A 17,077-nucleotide genomic window follows, 5' to 3' on the forward strand; every position below is an offset into this window, starting at 1 on the left:
CACGGACCTCCAAAGTCTCAGACATCCAAAATCTCAGGAGAAATCATGGACTTCCAAAGTCCCAGACCACCAGACTCCCAGCAGAAGTCACAGACGTTCCCAATCCCAGTAGAAATCATGAGCCTCCAAAGCCCACAAGCCTGTGTGTTTTTTAAAAAAAAAAGAAAAAAAAAATTAGAGCATAAGGGCTGCCCCCAAACTTGCTGGTTCTTTTTGCACTGGATGCATTTTATTTTTACTCTTTTTTAAGTGAACTCAAAGGAGCATCAGCAGCTTTTGCCCAAACACCAAACCTTCTTGCAGAGACCTGTGGTTCTGCAGCCAAAACGTTCTGGTGGGAAATGTTCTCCCCTCCCAGTGTGGGGTGAAAGACCCAGGCCCCACGCCAGCAGAAACACGCAGCCACGGCGACACCGGTTTGGTTTTCCCCCTTGGAGTGGAGGGGTGCAGAAGCATCGCTGCCCTGGAAGCGGAGCTCCCACACCCCCCCAGCTCCATGCTGGCTCCTTGTGCTGGGCACGGCTCCATCCCGCCTGGCGCCTCCAAAGAAAACCACACACTAGATAACCGTTACTTAAAAAAAAAAAGTTGGTGTTTTTTGGGGTTTTTTTTGACAGAGCTTTCCCCCTCACCTTGCAGCACCTTCCCCAAATTTCTCCTCCTCATTCGTGCCAGCTGTGAAGCTTAACATGCCCCAGCATGGGCACAGCGAGGGGACAGTGCTGTGTCCCAAACACACCACACTGGGTGCTTACCCCCAAGATTTTCTGATTTATAATAACCCTCCCAATCGCCCGCTATATTTTAGGAAGGAAAAACCACGCTCACCAGGAACTACCTATTTTCAACACCAGCCTCACTGGTGACCAAAGCCAAGCACTGAACTAAGCATGGAACGGTGCGGATGCAGCAGGGTGTGCTTCAGCAGCACTGTCCCCCCCCCAGCACCAACCGGCTGCAGCTGCCAGTAGAAACAATAAACAAATAAATAAGAAAAAAGTTAGGAAAAACAAGCAGCGGTGCTTTGTGGGATGGGGCACGGCCCTCCTTTTTGGGAGCACAGGGGAAATTCTTTTGGGAAGCCTCCAGCAGGCTCCTTCACTGCTTTTCATTCACCAAGGGGACATATAAAAGGAGGGGTTTTTCATGAAAAAGAGGTGCAACTGCATTAGTCGGAGTGTCCCCAAGAAGGTCCTTCCAGCTCCCGTTTGGGAACATGGAGCACCCCCAGGAGCAGCGCCCCTGTAACACCTACCACCACATGACAGGGAGCGAAGGAAGGGCTTGGGAGGAGGCGCCAGTAATACAGACAGAGAAATTAAAAATTTAAAAAGAAAACAGCGGAGAACGGTAAACCCAGCGTGCTGGGAAGGGCCGACGCGTGGCATCCGCATCCCGAAACTCGCTAATCATTTACCGGCATCGATGGTGCAACCGGCCCAACCGGGACCCCTTCAAGCTGGGATGAGGCCAGTGCCAGCACCCCCCCCCCAGCCCCTCTGAGGGGACAGGCGGATGGGGGCCCGGCAGGGCTCGGACCCCCCTCGGCCGGGCGGGCCGGTGACCGAGCCGAGCGCCCCCGCAGCGCGGCCCCCGCGCCGCTCCACGCGTGTCCCCCGCCGCGCCGCGCCGCCACGCCCCACCAGGCGGTCCCGCCAATGGGAAGGCGCGGGGAGGCCGGCGGCGCCTTTTATTGGCTGCAGCCCCTGCATATATTATCGGGCGGCGGCGGCGGCGGCCGCGGAGCGCGGCGGGACCCGGCAGTGGCGGCGGGGCCGGGGCGCGGGATGGTGGCGGGGCTGCCGGGGGCCGCCTGCCCGCCCGGCGATGGGGCGGCGCGGGGGGGCCGGGAGGCGGCGGGCCAGGGCCCGGGGCCGCTAAGGCCGAGCGGAGCGGGACGGCACGGGACGGAGAGGCGGCCGGCGCCCCGCCGGCGCTGAGCCGGAGCCTGCGGTAAGTGTGCGGGGCCGGGGGAGGAGGGGGTGAGCCGGCGCGGAGACTCCGCCGGCGGGAGGCGGAAGGAGCGTTGCGGGGGGAGCCGTGACCCCACACGGCGGGGATCCCGGGTGCCGCCGTGCGCGACGGTGGAGAGGCGGCTCGGCCGCCGCCGGCTCGCTCGGTGACCTTGGTCAAGTTGCCGCCTCGCTCCGGGCTCGCTTCGCCACCCGCCCGGTTAGGACGGGTGTAGAGGAAAGCAACGAGCCCTTCCCAGTGCCCAGCTGCGGCGGCCAGCAGGGCCGGCCCGGGTGCTGCGACCGGCCCGGTGGAACCGGGTACTTGAAGGAGCGAGATGCCCGGGAAGCGGGAAACCCGCTGCCCGCGCAGCGTGCGCGGCTCGGGGGGAGCCGCCGAGGGAGATGCCCCCGGAGCTGCGGAACCCGCACTTCTGCGCCGGGCCCGCGTAACTCGGCAGCCGGTGCCCCGGGTGCGGGCGGGAGGGCTCCGCTCCGCTCCCTGCTGCGGGGCCGGCGCTCTCCCGGGGGTTTGCTCGCCTCCAAGGCTGCGGTGCGGTTCCCAGCGCCGCGCCCTGTCACCATCCCTGGGAGGGAGGGGGGGTCCCGGCTGCGGGGCTCGAGTCCCTTCGCTAAACGCTGATTTATATGTATATATATTTTCAGTAGGCAGCAAAACTCTGGCTCTTTAAGCCCCGGCTCGGGAGCATCAGCTCTCGGCACAGCGGTGCTCACCCTGCCCCGGACCGGGGGGACCGGCGGCCGCTGCCCTGGAGCGGGGCTGGGGGGCGTGTGCCCGCGCTGTCCCCGCCGCGGTCCCGGGGCTGGGCACGGCGAGCCCGGTGTGCGGGGCCGGGGGGACCCGCCGGCAGGTGTCAGTGTCCCCTCTCTGTCAGCAGCCACGAGGGTCCCTGCCAGCCCCGGAGGTGTCGTGAGGAGGCCCCTGCACTTTTTCCAAGCGGAGCTGGCTTTGGTGGGCGGTCAGGGACAGGTTTTGAGACCTGGGAAGCAGCGGGGTGCTGGGAAGGGGGGTGGCCCCACTGTGACACCCCAGATCTCCTCCTCCTCCCTGCCCAGCACCTGCCACCCACCGCTTTATTTACCCTGTGCTGCTAATGCTGAGCTACTGCCATGCATCACTGCCCACCCGTGACACTTGTCACCTGTGTGAAGGCAAGGGAGGGATGGGAGGGAGCGGTCCTCACCTTGCGCTGCTTCCAGCTTTTACATGAGGTTGGTACTCAGCTTGTGGGGTCTGTTGGGGGGGAGCAGCCATCCTGTCTGGGGAGGGGACTGCAGGGATGCTCTTCCCCCGGCCCCAGAGACCCAGCTGCAGGGATGCTCCGGGCTGAGAGCTCGGCACAAGGCAGGGGAAGCCAGCGCTGCTGCTGCCATCACCGCACTGGGGGGAGTTGTATTCGGCACATTGCTCTTTTAAGAAGCTTTTTGCCTGTGGGTGTGAAAGTCTCGGGTGAGCAAAGCCAGAGGGCAGACACATGGCACTGGTGTGACATGCTACACGCAGCTGCCATCTCCCCTGATGGCAGCCCAGGCTTCGTATCATTTGATGTCTTATGCAAATCCTTAGCTCCCCGAGTCCTGGGATTTTCTGCTATTTTCCTTTACTCTTGTCTTCAAGTGTCTTGCTCCCAAGGATGTGGAGAAAAGCTAATAAAAGGAACCCAAGTCATCAAGTCTTGCAGGTTTTTTAAAACCACTCTCATGAACTGGGGCCAGGGGGGAAGGCAGCGATGTGAAATCACTTGGCAATAGTGACTGAGCAGGCACAGAGGGTGGTCTGAAGGAGCGTAGAGAGAATTGGTTCACAGCTGCCAGCGTGGTCTTTACCATTGCTGCTCGGGCAGGGATGGAAGGCTCGGAGGTGGCTGTCCCCACGCTCGCTGCCTGGAGCCACATCTCTGCAGGCTGGGTGCCAGGCGGCTGACAGCACCCTGCCGGGCCCACTTTGCCAGTGATTACCATGCTGCTGTCGCTCCGGTGGTGCCTGGCTCGGTCTCTTAATTACCCCGACAGATCAATGAGGCCCTGGCGCTTCCTCGGGAGTGTGCGGACGCGAGGCCAGTGGCTGCAGCTTGTTGCAAACCATCACAGAGCTGAGGAGGCAGCAGCGCAGGCGGGCAGAGGCAGGGCTGGCTGCAAGGGAGGTGGGTCCCACGAAGCCCCAAGCAAGGCTGGTGGCCCTTGAGCAAGGAGCTGAGCATCCTGCAGGATTGAGCCCTTTGGGATCCGCTGTCCTGAGGGGTGCAAGTGGCAGAGTAAGAAGTGCCTTGGGCGCCTGCGTGAATTCACATAGCCGCAGTTCGGCTGAGTCAATCCACTTCAGAAACTAAACTGCACTTAGCCTCTGCCCAGGCTCTTTTAAGTGGCCTTAATTTGATAAAGCTTTCCCACGTTTAATGAGAAGGTGACTCAGCTGCTAAGTTTGACATTAATTCCCACTAAAAGGCATCCACGGGGAGCTCAAGACCCATCCTCATCGCTCCCTGCTCCTGCACAGATGTGCCTTTGCTCCTGCTGTGCCCCAGGGACCAGCCCCCCATGGCTGGGCATGTCCCACAGCTCTGCCACCAGCAGGTATTGTGCTGCCTGGCGCAGACATCGGGTGCTGCTTTTGCTCTGAGGTTCAGCTCAGCATTTACAGTGGTAGTGCCAGAGTCTGTCTGGAATGCTGTGCTTCCCCACAGCACCCAGCAAACACCGCTGCAGCCTCTTCCCAGCACACGCTTCCCAGTTTATATATCTCTAGATCCTTTTCCTGCAGCATGAAAGGGCAGAAATCAATGCTAATGTCCCTGACAATTAGCTAACGTCTTAATTATTGAACTCTGCCTAATTAGTGGTGGAGCGCATGGCTCCGGAGATGCCATCAGCATGGAAGCAAGCCGGACCTTGGCATAACTCCGCAGGATGTTGCCACTGTTGCAGTCTGCTCCAAGGGCAGTAGAGAAAAGCTTTTGCAGCTCAGTAGAGCTGCTCGCCGGGCACTCGAGCATCGCTGTCAGCACCTCATGCTGAGCTGCCTCGGCCTCTCAAGCCATTTTGGGTGAGGACACCCACCACAGAAGCAATCCCGTTGCCAACTCGGGGGTGGGAAGGCACTTCTACAAATTGCAAGAAGCTGTTTTTAAGATGCAGCTTGTGATGAGTGACAGTCTGGGCCGTGTATCGGCCATCACTGGAAGGACAGCAGGGTGTTCTGCTGCAGGCAACAGGGATGCAGAGGGCTGTAACAAGCTCAGGAAGACTTGATCGGGGAGGAGGTTGTGGTCCTGGGAAAGTTTGCCAAGAATATTTGCCTTTGCACTCTTCTTCCTTCACTTTAAGGTTTTTATAGAAGGGGGAGGGAAAAAAATTAACAAGCTGGAATTTTTCCAACTTCTATGATGCAAAACCCTAAATCAAAAAAATAGATGAGTAGTCAGATGCTTCTCATCAAATCTTCATTCTTTTGGATCAAGGAAAAGTGATTAGAAAGTTATTTCCAGCTTTAGTACTAAGGTCAAGGGGGTTACTTGCTTCCAAAAAGCTATGCTCTCCCCAGCATCCCAGGAAGGATGCAAGCATCCCAGGAGATGCTGGTGTGAGCAGGTGGGGGTGCACCCCAATACGCATGGCCCTCAACCCTGTAGAGCAGCAGCAGCAGTCCTCCAGCAAAATCTGAGCCCCCCCCCCACAACCCCAGCTGCGTGGTTTAAGGGCTATATGGAGCTATAACAATTTCTGCATGTACTTATTTTATATAACCCCTGATCGATATGAGCAAATAAATTAGCCCAGCTAACAATGGTGCAGGAAAGCTGCTCCTCAGGGATAAGTTTGCCATGTCACACGGCGCAGCTCCCATGCAGGCTCTCCTGCCTGTGGTGGCTTGCCTGCTCCTGCTTGACTTGGGGCTTCAAGCTGCTGTTGGCAAGGATGCTCGCGTGCGTCAGCACCTGTCCCCAAGCAAGAGCCCGCCTCAGAGGTGCCAGCAGTCACAGTGTAAATAAGAAGCAGGTGTAAATAAGAGCTCATTTAGCAAGGTTGGAAACTTTGCTTCTTGAGGGACTCTGCACGTCAGGAGGGGACCTTCACTGGGTTTGTGCCGGTTTGCCCCAGTCAAGTGCTGGAAATACCCAGTTCTGACTTTTTATTGCTTTGTAGTAAAACATGAGGTGGCCATAAGTGAGCATCCCATGCCCAGCATGGAATCTCAGAACAAGCTCCCCAGGGAAGGAACCAGAGCAGGCTGAAGTGGTTTCTAGCTGGGCTGGGGACTGTAGCCTAAGGAAGAGGTGGCCCAAGGTAGCTCCATCCCTAATATCTGTCCCCACAATGGTCACCCAGAAGAGGTTTGCTGCCTTGAGCTGCAGTGCTGGGTGGGGAGGTGGGAGAGGGGCTTTGGAGGGGAAGGGCAGCAAGGGGAGCCCTTCCTGGGGAAGGCACGTGGGGGTGCCCCCCATGCTGGTGGTGGCAAGGGGCTGGTCAATGCCGGTGGGAAGGTGTTAGCACCCAGGAGGGCTTCCTGGAAGAGACAGTGCTCTGCCTGATGTCCCCCAAAAGAATCCCTTCCATGCTTTGAATCAAAGGAAGGATACTCCTATATCTTCCTGATTTACACCAGGAAAGCCCCAGGGAGGGCAGCAGGGTGACCAGTGTGACACCATTCATACTGGTCTGTGGTGGTGTGAAGTGGTGATGGATGAGTCCAGTCTCCCATGGCGCTTTTGGAAAAGCATCTCCTTGGCTGTACGGACCTGGGTGGAGGGAGAGGGCAGAGGGAGGCAGCCAGGGAGCAGCCTCTGGCCCAGCCCCACCTTGGCTGGAGGTGGTCAGGAGTCACCTAAAAGCCACAGACAATGACCAGTGGACGAGGACATCAGCCGTGCCGAGCCTGTTTGTGGTGCAACAGGCAGGCTAGCTGGCACACCACCTATTTAAGCAAGGTGTTTTGCTGGCACAGCCATATTTAATGCTACAAGCAGCGTGTTTCAAGAGCAGGGTTTAGAAAGATGCTATTCAAGGAGTGCTTTCACCTCGGCTTCTCAGCTGAGAGCCAGAGCGCTGCTTTCCTGCCTGGTATAAGAGAGAGGGACCAAGTCATGGAGGATGTAGCCCATGGTCAGTATCTAAACCATCCATAGGGTCTGCTGCCAGGCCCTGGCTCCCACCATGCCCTCCTGGGCACGGCAGCTTGTCCCTGCTCCCTGTGTCACCCTGTACAGCACAGGAGCAGGGACCCACAGCTGCAGGCAGTGGGGGGGCTGGGAGGGTTTGATCCTGAGCCTTGCACGCTTCTTCAGTCCCTGGGCCACCTCCATTTTAACTGCAGCTATTCCTGGGGAGGAGAGCAAGGTGCTTGCCTGCGCCTCGGCTGCCTGCTTCCCCCTGGCCCAGCTTTGGTTGCAGGCAGGGAGGGTTTCAGAGCAGCCAAAGAGCCTCAGCCATCACCCACGCGTGGCAGTGCACAGGCAGCTCCATGAGCAGCCAGCATCGGGTCCTGCTGCATTGCAGGGGGGACAGGTGCCCCCCGCACTCAAGGTGCGGAGTGAGGAGACCAGCCTGATATTGTTGGTCCCCCTGCCCTCCCCCACCCCCCCGGCACAGGGGCCTGCTCACCTGAGCCAGGATTTGGCCATGTCGTGGTCCCGGGGGATTCCACATGCCAGGAGAGGACGGCAATGACCAGGGTGTTACATGGCTGCCTGCAAGGTTGGGAGAAACCAGGGTGACACAGGGAAAGCTGGTGCAGGAGGGGGGACAGAAAAAAACCCTGCATGCTGCTCTGCCTGCCCTGCTGCCCTGGCATCCCCAATCTGGTGATGTGACAATCTCAGGTTTTGTTTAAAATTAACAGGGCCCCAGCCTTGAGGGCTGAGTGAGAAGCTGAGAAAGCGTAACCAAAGTGCACCCTTAAGGGTTTAAAAATAGAAGAGAGGGAGAGAAAAAAATATAAAAAAATAATAATACATGTTAAAGCACGATGATTCATCTGGCAAAGCCCCACTTGGGAGAACACAGGGCTGGTGTGTGGTTGGCAGGGGTGAGTGTTTGGGCTCTGGGCCCCCATCAGCCACCTTCCCGGAATAAAAATCACCTTCCCTGGAAGCTCTGCAGTGACAGGGTCCTTGTTTTAAGGCAAACAGCTCTTGCTGCCTGGCAGGACACCTCACCTTGCCCCAGCTCTGCCAGAGCTTGCAACTCCCCATTTCCCACCTTCACTTGCAAATTCAGGCTCTGGCCCCAGCGCTGCTGCTCCCAGCAAAGCTCCATCTTTACTGCCGCAGATACCACCATATGCTGGGCTATAAAAGCAGAAAGGTCTTGGCTTAAAATAAACACAAGCTGCATTCAAAACATCACTGCAATCAGCCCATCTAACTTTGAGGTGGACATCCATCCGTCTGTCCATCCATCCATCATCTGAGCCACTAGCAGGACACAAAGAAAAGTCTAACATCAGCCACATGTGGCTCAACCCATACCTGGAGAAGCTCATTTTTTCCTAGTCTCCTATGCTTATTATTTTTAACCCCTCCTGAAACGAGCTACACATGCTTGTGATGGGCATCCCCAAGGTGCAAGGTGCAGAGACAGCCCACCCTCCCCACCATGTGGGCACCCTGTAGCAGCAAGCTTGGCTCACTGGGCTGATGCATGGCAGAGAAAAACAGAAAGAGAAAGCCAGAAATTTCTCTCAAACAGCCACCAGCGAGGATTTCATTTAACTTCAGCAGCAGGCAGCACCCCTAACCCATAAACTCTTACCTCCTGTGGCAGGACTGGTCCATGCCCAGCACATGGCTCTCCCCAGAGCACAGCTTTCCCTTCAGCAGCAGCCTCTCCAAATCAAACCCCACCTTCCCTTCGCTTGTGGTAGCACCTGGTGTAGATCCATGCCGAACTGGCCCCCCCGGCACCTCGTCCAGCGTGGCCACCCGGTACCAGTGGCCTCACGGGGCTCCCCGCTTCGCGCGGTGCCGTTGCAGGGCAGGGCTGTCCTGGAGGATCGCCGTGGGGTGAGAGAATGAAGAAGCCAGCCGGGCAGCAGCAGGATGGGGCGGCAGGACCTCCCGCGAGCTGACGGGCCACCGCCGATGCTCCCATGGCCGCTGGCCCTCCTGGCCCTGAGCGCGTGCTGCCGCTGGGGGGTGGCCGGCGGGGCGGGCGGCACAGTGCCCCAGCAGCATGCTGCCCCCGCGACCCCTTCCTCCTCTTCCTCATCCTCCTCTTCATCCGGCCGAGCACCCCTCGACTGGCTCCTCACCGACCGGGGACCCTTCTACCGAGCCCAGGAGTACGTGGACTTCATGGAGCGCTACCGGCAGGGTTTCACCACCAGGTACAGGATCTACAGGTGAGAGGCCCTGGGCACCCCGGGAGGGAGCTGTGGTGTGGGGGGCTGCGGGGGGCACGGCGGAGCAGAGACCGACCCACTAATCTGTACGAGCAGGCCCCTGCGTGGAGGAGGAGGCTACCCATCGGGAGCGATGGTGGGTGGGTGAATGCGAGATGCTGCTTTCCCAGGGAATAGAACAGCAGCTCCCCAGGATGCTCATGGCATGGCCGGGATGGGCTCCAGGCAGGATTTGCCCTGAACTGGGAGTGATTTCGTGTGTAGGTTGATGTGTGGTCAGCCCTTACAATGGGAGGCACAGAGGGATGTTCCCTTGTCCTTTTGCTGTGTACAAAGACACCTCTGTGCCGAATTACTGAGCCTCCCTGGGCTGCCAGCCATCTGGGGCTGGGATGCTGCAGAAGCTCACAAAAAGCCACCGCGACTGACCCCCTGGCATGTCCCCAAGTGCCGTCACCATACAGACTGCAGCAGTGGGATGCTACACACATGGGAGCCAATGCTGGAGGGGCTTTCCTGCCAGTAGAGAACCACGTTCGGCAGCAGTGGGGTCCACTGCCACTGGCAAAGGGCCGCCCCCTGACAGCCGGTGTGGGAAACCCACCCCACCGCCTCTCGGCACTAAGTGGGACTGTCACCTCCTGCTAACGAGCCCTTTTCCCTTCTTCCTCTCACTGGTGCCAAGCCCCGGGGGCTTCTGGCAGTGGTACAAAGCCTGGCCGCTGCTTCCCAGGGGAGCTGACGTGGGTACCAGGATGGCAGCCCTGTAATGCAGCCCCGGAGACCTCCTCTCGCTCCTTCCCTACATGCTGACGTTGCCATGCTGAGGGACCCACATCCTCTGGGGATGCTGCGGGTGACGGTGGTGGGACAGGAAGGAGCAGCCGCAGGGACAGCAGCTGGCTCGCACCTCCTCTGAGGCAGAGAACCAGCTAGCAGCCTTCCAGGCTTGTTTTCTCTGTAGGATGGGATAGGGGGGTACTGGTGCAGGGCTCCTGGCCCCTTAGCTCCACATGCCCCAGCACCCAGGGAGCACGCGAGCAAGGGGAAAGGCAGCATCCCCTCCTCCCTCACCCCCAGCTCCGCTCCTGGCCCCAACATCCCACTTTCTGGGCCCAAAAATCACGATGGGAGGCAACTCAGCATCCACCAAGCCCTCCAGCTGCTTTGAACCCATCCATCCACCCCTCCCTCTCCCTCCTTTCCCAATCAGCCCTAATTAAACTGTCTGAAAGCTGCTGCCTGGTTTTAATTAGGGCAAAATGCTGAAGATTAGGCTGAAATTGGCCGCTGGTTGTTTACAGGGCATTGGTTGCTTGAGGCAGTGGCAGGCTGGTGGCTCCCCACCTGGGGGCTGGGTGATGCTGGAGGGAGGCACATTCATTCACATCCTCCAGGGCTATGAGGGGACCTGCCACCAACCCCGCCACATCCCAATGCCTCCAGCTTCCTACAAAAAGCTGCCAATACTTAAAACCATGAAACCCCCAGATGTCTGATTTTCACCTGAACCCATAGACATGAGGATGGAGGATGGATGAGTCCCATCCAGACCAGTGGGCTGGAAAAAGCTCTAGCCATGCTCCGGGCTGTGATTAATGCCTGCCGGAGGTGCCTGGTTAATCAATATCAGGCATCTCCGCCGCTTGTAGCTCATTATTGCCATTGACGGCTTAGGGAGGGACGACACTTTCATCCTGGCTGGATCTATAGCTGGCAAGTGCATGCAGTGGGTCCTTCACCTCCGCTGCGTCGATGGGCAGGTCGGGATGGTCCCAACAGGAGTTTTTCCGCCTACCAATCCTGTCCTGCTGCGCTCCTCCTGCAGAGAGTTTGCTCGCTGGAAGGTGAATAATTTGGCTTTGGAGAGGAAAGACTTCTTCAGCCTGCCGCTTCCCCTGGCCCCTGAATTCATCCGCAACATCCGTCTGCTGGGACGCCGACCCAGCCCCCAGCAGATCACCGACAGCCTCATCAAGAAGTATGGGACCCACTTCTTGCTCGCTGCTACGCTGGGAGGTGAGTGCTGGTGGGCGCTCGCTTCCCTTGCACAAGGCAGCGTGCAAAGGAGGGAGGTGGGAAAATAAGCACTACAGGAGAAATATGGCCAAGAAGGGGGAGGGGGGGAGCCCGGCAGCCCACCCAAAGCATTGCATGTCCCCCCAGGAGAAGAGTCCCTGACCATTTTTGTGGACAAGCGCAAGCTGAGCCGGAGAGCAGAGCCTGCCGGGGGGGCTGGGAACAGCTCGGGGGTCTCGCTGGAGACCCTGCACCAGCTGGCAGCCTCCTACTTCATCGACCGAGAGAGCACGCTGCGCCGGCTCCACCACATCCAGATCGCCACGGCTGCCATCAAGGTAGGTGAGGGTGGGAGGGAGAGGGCAGCACGGGGAGACGGTGGCCCCGGGCCTCGCCAGCAGCCCCCCCCCAAACCTGGCCAAGACCCTAAAGCATCCCCCGGGGAGGGGAGACGAAGGGGAACAGCAGGCAAAGGTAACACATCCGCATTATTTATGGGAAATTGGGCACGCTAATGAAGGCACATTTTTCAGCGGGCTGCAGGCAGGGCTGCTGCCTGTCAACAAGCCAATTAGCAGGCAATTAGTTCTCCTCTCCAAGCATCGCCTTGCCACGAGGAGTGGAGCATGGCAAGCCTGGCCAGGAGTTACCTGCAGCACTTCTGGTGGGGTGGCACGCGCCCTGGGTCCCCTCCTGTGTGACCACCTGTGGGTCCCCCACTTAGGTGACCGAAACACGGACAGGACCACTCGGCTGCAGCAACTACGACAACCTGGACTCGGTGAGCTCCGTCCTGGTGCAGAGCCCTGAGAACAAAGTGCAGCTCCAAGGTAGGACCAGGCTGGTGGGGACGTGGGGACAGCCAGGAGCCACGGTGGGATGCTCGCGGGTGCGCAGCGAGCCGCAGGGGAGGATGCTGGCTTGAGATGCTGCTTTTAATTTAAGGGCTGGGGAGGAGAGGGGATGAAAATAATCAAAGCTGGGCAGGATGAGGTTGTTGCTCGTCTGCCAAGAGGAGCCAAGATCGATGCAGAGCCCAGACAAGCGGCTCCACAGCAAATTGATATGATAATCATGTGAGGGTGGGAGCCGGGGGAAGGCTCACTCCCTCCTCACCCGGGCGGTGTTTTCGAGGGGCTCTGCCGGTGCCCTGATGCTCCCGGGTCTGTCTCCCGCTCGCAGGGCTGCAGACGGTGCTTCCCTCCTACCTGCGGGAGAGGTTCGTGGCGGCTGCCCTCAGCTACATCGCCTGCAGCTCGGCCGGGGAGCTGGTGTGCCACCGGAGCGACTGCCACTGCCAGTGCCAGCCCGCCTTCCCTCGCTGCAACTGCCCCGAGGCCGACGTCCAGGCGCTGGAGAGCAGCCTGGTCCAGCTCCAGCGAGCCTGGGAGAGCCACCACGGCCAGTTCGAGGAGTCAGGTGAGGCTGGGAAGACCCCACCAAGCATCTCCTTCCCTGCAAACCCTCCTTGGGGAGCAGCCCAGGCTGGGTGGTGAGGCTCCAGGGTGGTGGTCTCCCTGTGAAGAGAGCTTACGTGGAGGGAGGTTGCTGCCAGCCCTACCTCCGCTGCTTGCTCTCCTGGGTCTGCTGATGCCATCTGTCTCCCCACACAGAGGAGTTTCAGGCCCTGGTGAAAAGGCTCCCTGGGGACCGTTTCCTGAACAGGACAGCCATCTCCCACTTCTGGGCCATGGACCTGGACGTCCAGCACCGCTATCAGCAGCTGGGCACCAGCCTGAAGCTGCTCTCCAGGAAAACCCACCGACTTATCCGGCGGCTCTTCAACCTCAGTAAACGCTGCCACCGGCAACCTCGCTTCAAACTGCCGAAGGAAAGGTAGGGTGCCATGGCATCCCCATCCCACGCCGAGGACACTGCTTGGAGCCCCGAGGAGGGCTCAGACCCACGGCACACCTCCCGTGGCTGGGACTGGAGGAGCTCCCACCTGGCTGGAGGGATGCTGGGGGGCGAGCAGGCAGCAGGGGCAGCTGTGCCACCCTGGGATGTGGCCTTGAGAGATTGGGTCCAAGCCTGGAGGTGGAAAATGGGGGTTCACAGGGTCCACCAGCAGTGCAGAAAAATGAACAACGAGGTGGGCAGCTCTTCCATCCCTAGGGAAAGCCCGTCACACCCCAAAGGATGCCATGTAAGCATCTCTCCTCCCGTGTCTCTTCTCCACCAGGTCCCTCCCTTACTGGTGGAGCCGTGCACAGTCACTGCTGTACTGCAGTGAGACCACCACGCCTGGGACCTTCCTGGAAGAAAGCCACAGCTGCACGTGTCCCTCTGACCAGCCCTCCTGCCAGGGGTCCATACCGTGTGCCTTGGGAGAGGGGCCGGCCTGCGCCAGCTGTGCCGAGGACAACAGCACCCGCTGCGGGACCTGCAACCACGGCTACGTGCTCGCCCAAGGCTTCTGCCGCCCCGAGGTGGCCGACTCGCTGGAGCACTACCTGGGGCTGGAGACGGACCTGCAAGACTTGGAGCTCAAGTACCTCCTGCAGAAACGGGACAGCCGCATCGAGGTGCACTCCATCTTCATCAGCAACGACATGCGCCTGGGGAGCTGGTTCGACCCCTCCTGGAGGAAACGCATGCTCTTGACCCTGAAGAGCAACAAGTACAAGCCCGGGCTTGTTCACGTGATGTTGGCCCTCTCCCTGCAGATCTGCCTCACCAAGAACAGCACGCTGGAGCCCGTCATGGCCATCTACGTCAACCCCTTTGGGGGAAGCCACTCGGAGAGCTGGTTCATGCCCATCAATGAGGGCAGCTTCCCAGACTGGGAAAGGACTAACGTAGATGCCTCTGCCCAGTGCCAAAATTGGACGCTCACCTTGGGCAACAAGTGGAAGACCTTCTTTGAAACAGTCCATGTCTACTTGCGGAGCCGCATCAAGTCTCTAGATGACAGCTCCAACGAGACAATCTACTATGAACCCTTGGAGATGGCAGATCCCTCCAAGAACCTGGGGTACATGAAAATCAACAGTCTGCAAGTCTTTGGCTACAGCCTGCCCTTTGAACCAGACGCTATTCGTGACCTGATCCTTCAGCTGGACTACCCCTACACCCAGGGCTCCCAGGACTCGGCCATGCTCCAGCTGTTGGAGATCAGGGACCGGGTGAACAGGTTGTCACCCCCTGGCAAAACCCGCCTCGACCTCTTCACTTGCTTGCTCCGCCACAGGCTCAAGCTAGCCAACAACGAGGTGACGAGGATCCAGTCCTCCTTGAGGGCCTTCAACGCCAAGCTGCCCAACGCACTAGAGCAGGAGATGGGCAAGCTGTGCAGCTAACGGCCGGGGCTGTTGGCATCTCAGAGCAAGGGGGGCGGGAGAAAGGACTCCCTGGGAGGGGTTGAAAATAACCACCCGAAAAAAAATAAATCAAGGCCTTACCTTAGTGCCAACCACGTGCTTCCATGGTACCCCCAGCGAATGGCCAAAGAGATGCAGGGCTCGAGCGGATGGAGGACACCAGCGGGACTACGGAGGAGGGATGGCTCAGGCAGCGCAGACTGGCTCCGAGCGTGGTGACAATGCCAGCACGGCCACCCCATCAGTGGTTGGAGGGACGTGCTGATGGGCGGGGGTGATGTGGCTCAGCCAGAGGCAACTGGTGGTCCTACAGGAGCAGATGCCCAACCTGCCACAAGGATCCTCCAGTGGCTGCCTGCTCAGCGCCCCAACTTTTGTAGTCTTTTTAAGAGAGGTTTCTACCGGCACCTTCACACCCCCCACGATCCTTCCTGCAGCTGTGCCGTCGCACACGGCGCCAGGGGAACCACCCTGCAGGCCCTCGAGATCTGGCAGATCTTCCCTTGGAGCCTCTCCATGAGCATCTCGCACCCGCTGCGGTACCGAGGCATCGTCACCCCTTGTGTGGGAAGGACCTGCCCTGTGGACGCTGCCATCACGGACACCGGCGGAGACCTCTGGGCCGCAATTCCTTGCAAAAAAAACCCCATAAACCTAAAATGAAAGAAAGAAAAAGGAAAAAAAAAGTTTTATTTATGTATTTATTTGTTTTGTTTGGGAGGGGTTTTTTTAAGCCTATTTATTTGGGGAAGTGTCATTTCTTGTCAGTGGCTCCAGCCAAGAGACATCTTAGTAAAATGTATCTGTTTAATATATTTTTTAAAAAAATGCCTTTTTTGAGCAAAAGAGCAACCAAAACCAACTGAGATTAAAAAAACAAACAAAAAAAAAACAAAAAAAAAAGCCCAAAGAGAACAGTTACTGTCATCCCTGGCCCTGGCTTTTCCCTCGCTGTGTGGCTCCCCTCCCTCCTTCCCTGCTGCTGCTGCTGCGCTCGGTGGGTGCCTGACCAGAATATCAAGCAGCGGCACTGCCCAGCTGTCGGATGGGAACACTGGGCATCCAGACAAGCAGAGCTCACTGCTTCAGCAGCTGCCCTCGTTTCTTGGCCGAGGACAGGGTAAAGAGAGGAAGGAGCCGACCCTCCGACCCGCAGCATCCCCAAAGCAGGAGGTGCAGGCAGAGGGGATGGGCAGGGAAAAGGGGAGAGCGGAAAAAGCATATCGGTGTGTAGATCTGAGTCCGCCTCCCAGTTCTCCCCGGCTGGCAAAACTTGCCCGCTTGGGTGCTGCAAAAGCCGTGGTAACCCAAACTCATCCATCCCGCTTATGCCACCCGCCTGTCCCCCCCCTCTCCTCCGTTCTGGGGCTGGACAGATAAAGAGATAAGCGGGAGGAAAATAACACCGGGAGAGATAAAGAGATAGGTGAGAGAAAAATAAAACAGGAGTAGATAAACCATGACTGCTATTTATATTCCCTGTCTGTCTAATCTATCAATCCATCAGGCTAGCTATTGTGGTTATAGCATGCCTCAACCTGTCACCCGGACTTCTCTTTTTCCATACATCTGTCTTCCTCTGCCCACATCTCCTCCCTTGTCCTAAAGGAAAAAAAATAATCAGGCGATTAAACACACCCGGAGGAAACGAGAAGTCAAAGCCATCATCTCTGCTCCCTGGGGGAAGCCGGCAGACATCTGCCTGGGGTTGAGGAGGATACAGGCGGGATGGCCAGCCGCAGGCTTCACAGCTAGAAAGACCATTTCAGCTTCTGCTATGCATCTCTCTGGGTCACCACATCACTTCTCGTCCCTGTTGTCACGTGGGCCATGCATCGGGGTACTGTTCCTCAGCTCCATCCTCTGCCTCCTCTGGACCAAGCATTTCCTACCATGCTTTTCAGCGCCCTGAACCAGTCACACATCCTAAAGCCACCTGAACAGGAATGCAAGAGCTGTTGGGACATCTGGCAGCATCTCGAGGAGCCACCAAGATATGGTGGAGCAGCTTCCACCGGCGGGGGACTGACCCCAGGCCCAGGTTTCTGTGCCTCAGTGCTGGCTCCAGAGGCAGGCAGGTGATGCTCTGAGCACAACAGTCCCATATGTGGGGGACATAGGCAGATGGAGGTTGTCCACTTTAAATTTATGAAAAAAAAAAAAAAAAAAAAAAAAGGCAAAAAGGGGCAGGCAGGCAGCTGGAGGGATGCATCATCAACTTTGCATCCTCAGTGGTTGCCCCTCAGGCTGGCAGACAGAGCAGTGGTGCAGACTCCCTGCCCTGCAACACTCCCCACCCCCCCACCCAGATCCAGATTTCGTTGTGTATTGCCCAAAAGCACTGAGTTTGGCCCCAGTTGCTGATTCCCGTCAGGAATGAGGCCGTGTGTGACATTCCCAGCCCAGCAGCTGGCACGGCATCTTCCCAG

The 17,077-nt window shown here is 58.4% G+C and overlaps 1 protein-coding gene across 1 annotated transcript; it reads left to right on the top strand.

The window, feature by feature from the left end:
* Positions 1-1,817: 1,817 nt before the first annotated feature.
* Positions 1,818-16,576, top strand: BRINP2 (BMP/retinoic acid inducible neural specific 2). The gene is made up of 8 exons (XM_040611254.1): positions 1,818-1,953; positions 8,942-9,309; positions 11,138-11,328; positions 11,476-11,666; positions 12,053-12,158; positions 12,511-12,747; positions 12,942-13,164; positions 13,511-16,576. The coding sequence occupies exons 2-8, from the start codon at positions 9,008-9,010 to the stop codon at positions 14,625-14,627; spliced, it is 2,367 nt and encodes a 788-aa protein (XP_040467188.1). The 5' UTR covers positions 1,818-1,953; positions 8,942-9,007; the 3' UTR covers positions 14,628-16,576.
* The last annotated feature ends 501 nt before the right edge of the window (positions 16,577-17,077 follow it).

The sequence above is a fragment of the Falco naumanni genome, chromosome 11 (assembly GCF_017639655.2).
Source record: "Falco naumanni isolate bFalNau1 chromosome 11, bFalNau1.pat, whole genome shotgun sequence".
NCBI classification, from domain to species: Eukaryota; Metazoa; Chordata; class Aves; order Falconiformes; family Falconidae; genus Falco; species Falco naumanni.